This window comes from Euphorbia lathyris, chromosome 8 (genome assembly GCF_963576675.1).
Source record: "Euphorbia lathyris chromosome 8, ddEupLath1.1, whole genome shotgun sequence".
Taxonomy (NCBI): Eukaryota; Viridiplantae; Streptophyta; class Magnoliopsida; order Malpighiales; family Euphorbiaceae; genus Euphorbia; species Euphorbia lathyris.
Window position 1 is genome coordinate 798368 of NC_088917.1, and position 4766 is coordinate 803133.

Genomic DNA, 4766 nt, shown 5'->3' on the forward strand with positions numbered 1-4766 from the left:
GCACCAATATAAGTTTAACGTTTAAAAAATGTATCAATTTAGACCTCGATGACGGATCGTAAGGGTGAAAAATACCAATTTTATGGAGTTAAGGAGGTAAATAGGACATTCTATGAGTTGGGGATGGGGTAAATGGACAAGTTGAGAGGGTAAGAAATACTATTTTTATGAAGTTAACGAGGTAAATAAGATATTCTATGAGTTATGAGGATAAATAGATAAATTAAGGGGATGAAAAACACAATTTTTATGAAGTTAAGAGGGTAAATAGGGAGTTAGGGGGATAAAAAGATAAATTAAGGGGATGCAAAATATCACTTTTATGAAGTTAAGGGGGTAAATAGGGAGTTAGGGGGATAAATAGATAAATTAAGGGGATGAGAAATATCACTTTTATGAAGTTAAGGGGAGTAAATAGGATATTCGATAAGTTGAGGGGTATACTGATCAATTTTAGGCATGAGGAGGATTACGCCTACAGTGGTATATAAAGCTGGAGATAGGGTTTATTCAATTAAATCCCTTGGCCGCTTTTCCTCTTCGTCTTCTTCGTCGGATCTCTCAAAATGAAGACAATTCTTTCATCTGAAACCATGGATATACCCGACGGCGTTAAAATAAATGTTAATGCAAAGATTATCCAAGTGGAGGGACCTCGTGGTAAGCTCACCAGAAACTTCAAGCACCTTAACCTCGATTTTCAGCTCATCAAAGACGAGGAGACCGGTCAGAGGAAACTTAAGATCGATGCGTGGTTTGCTTCCAGAAAAACCAGCGCAGCTATCCGTACAGCCCTTAGCCATGTAGAGAATCTCATTACTGGCGTCACCAAAGGCTATCGCTACAAGATGCGATTTGTCTATGCTCACTTTCCTATTAACGCTTCCATTTCCGGCTCCAACTCTGCCATTGAGATCCGTAACTTCCTTGGCGAGAAGAAGGTTCTTAAATTCTTTCTTCTTTTCGTTTTCAACTTTTACTGGATTTTACTAGTTTTTCATCAGTCCTGTTTTTCTCTTAATAATGTATGTATATGTAACTTTTGTCAACCGTTTCACAGGATTATAGATTCAATACTCCTATCAGAAAAGTTTTTAGGAGCTGATTGGATTGAGTTTTATATTTCCATTTGATTGGATTGAATTTTTAGTATCAATTAACAGGGTTGTTGTCAGGACATTGTTAAATACTTTGTTGATTGTATTACTTGTTATGCTTTGGATTGCTTCAGGTGAGGAAAGTTGTCCTCTGATTTTCCCCCTGATTTTCCCTCTGATTGCTCCAGGCGTTAAAATAAATGTAAATGCAGTGCTTGGTCACATGTTGGTATCAATTAACAGGGTTGTTGTCAGGAAATTGTTAAATACTTTATACTTTGTTGATTGTGTTACTTGTTATGCTTTGGATTGCTCCAGGTGAGGAAAGTTGATTTTCCCTCTGATTGCTCCAGGCGTTAAAATAAATGTAAATGCAGTGCTTGGTCACATGTTGGTATCAATTAACAGGGTTGTTGTCAGGAAATTGTTAAATACTTTGTTGATTGTATATGTAACTTTTGTCAACCGGATTATAGATTCAATACTTAGAGCCATTTCTCCTATCAGAACAGTTTTTATGAGCTGATAGGATTGGGTTTTATATTTCCATTGGATTGAGTTTTTAGGTCACATGTTGAATTTTTAGTATCAATTAACTGTGTCAGCTATTAATATGAAGTGGACATTTAACTATTAGCTTGAGCTGATTGGATTATAGATTCAATCCTATCAGCACAGTTTTTAGGAGCTGATTGGATTGAGTTTTATATTTCCATTTGATTGGATTGAATTTTTAGTATCAATTGACAGGGTTGTTGTCAGGAAATTGTTAAATACTTTGTTGATTGTATTACTTGTTATGCTTTGGATTGCTCCAAGTGAGGAAAGTTGATTTTCCTTCGGATTTTCCCCCTGATTTTCCCTCTGATTGCTCCATGCGTTAAAATAAATGTAAATGCAGTGCTTGGTCACATGTTGAATTTTTAGTATCAATTAACAGGGTTGTTGTCAGGAAATTGCTAAATACTTTGTTGATTGTATTACTTGTTATGCTTTGGATTGCTCCAGGTGAGGAAAGTTGATATGCTTGAAGGTGTAACAGTTGTTCGGTCCGAGAAAGTTAAGGATGAGCTTGTATTGGATGGCAATGACATTGAACTTGTGTCACGCTCCGCTGCTCTTATAAACCAGGTTTCCTCTCTTGCTTACTGCTCTGTTTAGCCTTTTGTTTTGCAGCCAAAAATATCCAAGTAATGTTGTATGCATGATTGTCCTGCACCATTTTCTTTTTATAAAGAGTTAGCTATATCTTGCTGTGTTAATAGGTGCAAATTATTAGAAGCACCCGGTTCTCCATGTCAAATAGAGGACCTCCCATGCATATTTTGACACGTGTAATATGGACCCATGTGGGGTCACAATACACGTGTCCAAATGTGAATTGGGGGTCTTCCGAGTGACATGGAAGACTGGATGCTTAATATAAGAACTCGTTAATAAGATGTTTGCTTTTCTGACTGTTAAACATTTCTTTTGGACAGAAATGCCATGTAAAGAAGAAAGATATTAGGAAATTTCTTGATGGTATCTATGTTAGTGAGAAAGGGGCTGTTGTTGTGGAAGAATGAGTTTTTTCCTTCTCTGTCTTTGTTGTAGAAGAATGAGTTTTATATGATGGTTCATGTTAGTCGACCCCGAATCATTTCGGGACTAAGGCTTTGTTGTTGTTGTTCGTCTTTGTTAGCCTTTGTTTTCCCTTTTTAGAGGATTCATTTTCAGTTACTATCATGATTGTTTTACATTTTGCTACCTGGCGTATTTCAATTGAGTTGATACAACTTTTTGTTGGTTTAAAGAATTTTTTGATGGTATCTGATTTTTCTTTAACTCCGCCTGTGAGGGTCACTTGGTGGCCTTTACAGCCGGTCCCAAGCCCGGACAAAGGAGGAGGGTTGCGGTAGGTTTGTGGCGGCCAGCGTAAAACTTAGCCACATCTTATGACATGAACCATAATATAAATACCGTTGGGGCGTTCCCTACTCAGCGACGCGCTGCACTTCCTAGACCCGGGTGTAGTGATAAATGTGCAAGGGTTGCTAGGTCGTCGCCCCGAAGCGGCGCGCCACCCCAGGACCCGGGGGTGGTGTCAAATATGCAAGGGTTGCGGGTAAATAAGCTAGTCCACGGTAATGGTAGGGGTAGGGGTAAGGGTAGTAGGTTACGCTTTGGGACATGGAACATAGGTTCTTTGACAGGAAGATTAGCTGAAATTGTAGATGTTATGAAGAGGAGGAGAATAAATATATTATGCCTACAAGAAACCAAGTGGGTTGGAGCCAAGGCTAGAGAGATAGCTCCTTGGGGTTATAAGCTTTGGTACTCAGGAAAGGATAAGGGTAGAAATGGAGTAGGTATTCTTATTGATAGGGAGTATATTGATGAGGTAGTAGCGGTGTCTAGGAAGAGCGATAGAATTATGAGTGTTAAGCTAGTGATAGGGGATGAGGTTGTGAATGTCATTAGTGCATATGCGCCACAAATAGGATTAGATGTGTCTATAAGACAAGCTTTTTGGGATGACTTAGAGGAAGTGGTGCAACAGGTTCCTAGGGATGAAAAAATGGTACTAGGGGGTGATCTCAATGGACACGTGGGTTCTAGGCGAGATGGGTTTGAGAGTGTTCATGGAGGGTATGGTTTTGGAGATAAGAATGAAGCAGGAAATGATATTTTGGAATTCGCATCAGCCTATGACTTGAGTATCATGAACACATGGTTTATGAAGAGAACATCCCACTTAGTGACTTATCGGAGTGGCGGTAATGCGAGCCAAATTGACTTCTTCTTAGTAAGGAGTGCTTGGAGAAAGAGTTATATTGATTGTAAGGTGATCCCTGGTGAGAGTACGACAACCCAACATAGAGTAGTGGTGCTAGATTTTCGAAGTAGGAAATGTATAAGAAAACAAACACCTCAAGTAGAGACTAAGATTAAGTGGTGGAAATTGCAAGGGGAGAATCAACAAAAATTTGTGGATGAGATGACCAAAAAAGATATTTGGACTTGCAATATGGATTCAGATATAGATTCAATATGGAATAAGATGGAGCATAGTATAAGGGAAGTAGCGAAGGAAGTTCTAGGGGAATCTAAAGGTAGCATGCCACCGGGTAAGGACACATCTTGGTGGACAGAAGAAGTACGACAAGCAGTAAAGAGTAAGAGAGAATCCTATAAACTATTGGGGAAATGTAGGAGTGACGAGAACTACGAAAAATACAAAGAGGCTAAAAGGGAAGTAAAGAAGGTCATACGAGATGCTAGAGCAAAGGTGAATCGGGATCTGTATACAAGATTGGATACGAAAGAAGGGGAAAGAGACATATATAGAATTGCTCGGATGAGAGATAGGAAGACGCGAGATCTCGGAAAAGTTAAATGTGTGAAGGATGTGGACCAGAAAGTCCTCCTTGGAGATAAGGATATCAAGGAACGATGGAGGTCCTATTTTGATGACTTATTTAATGGAGATCGCCAACAAGATGTTGGAGATATAAGTATCCATCACGATATGATAAATCATGAATGCCTGCGGAGAATTCAAAAGGGTGAAGTCAAAATGGCATTAAGTAAGATGAAGTTGAAGAAAGCAGTAGGACCTGATGGCATCCCTATTGAGATTTGGAGATGTTTGGGAGAAAGAGGAATCGAATGGTTGACGACGTTCTT

General features: G+C 39.0%; 1 protein-coding gene across 1 annotated transcript; it reads left to right on the forward strand.

Moving 5' to 3' along the window:
* The first annotated feature begins 527 nt into the window (after positions 1-527).
* On the forward strand, positions 528-2908 carry LOC136201932 (large ribosomal subunit protein uL6x). The gene is made up of 3 exons (XM_065992315.1): positions 528-941; positions 2106-2228; positions 2579-2908. Exons 1-3 carry the CDS (start codon positions 567-569, stop codon positions 2663-2665), a joined length of 585 nt encoding a protein of 194 aa, XP_065848387.1. The 5' UTR covers positions 528-566; the 3' UTR covers positions 2666-2908.
* Positions 2909-4766: the final 1858 nt, after the last annotated feature.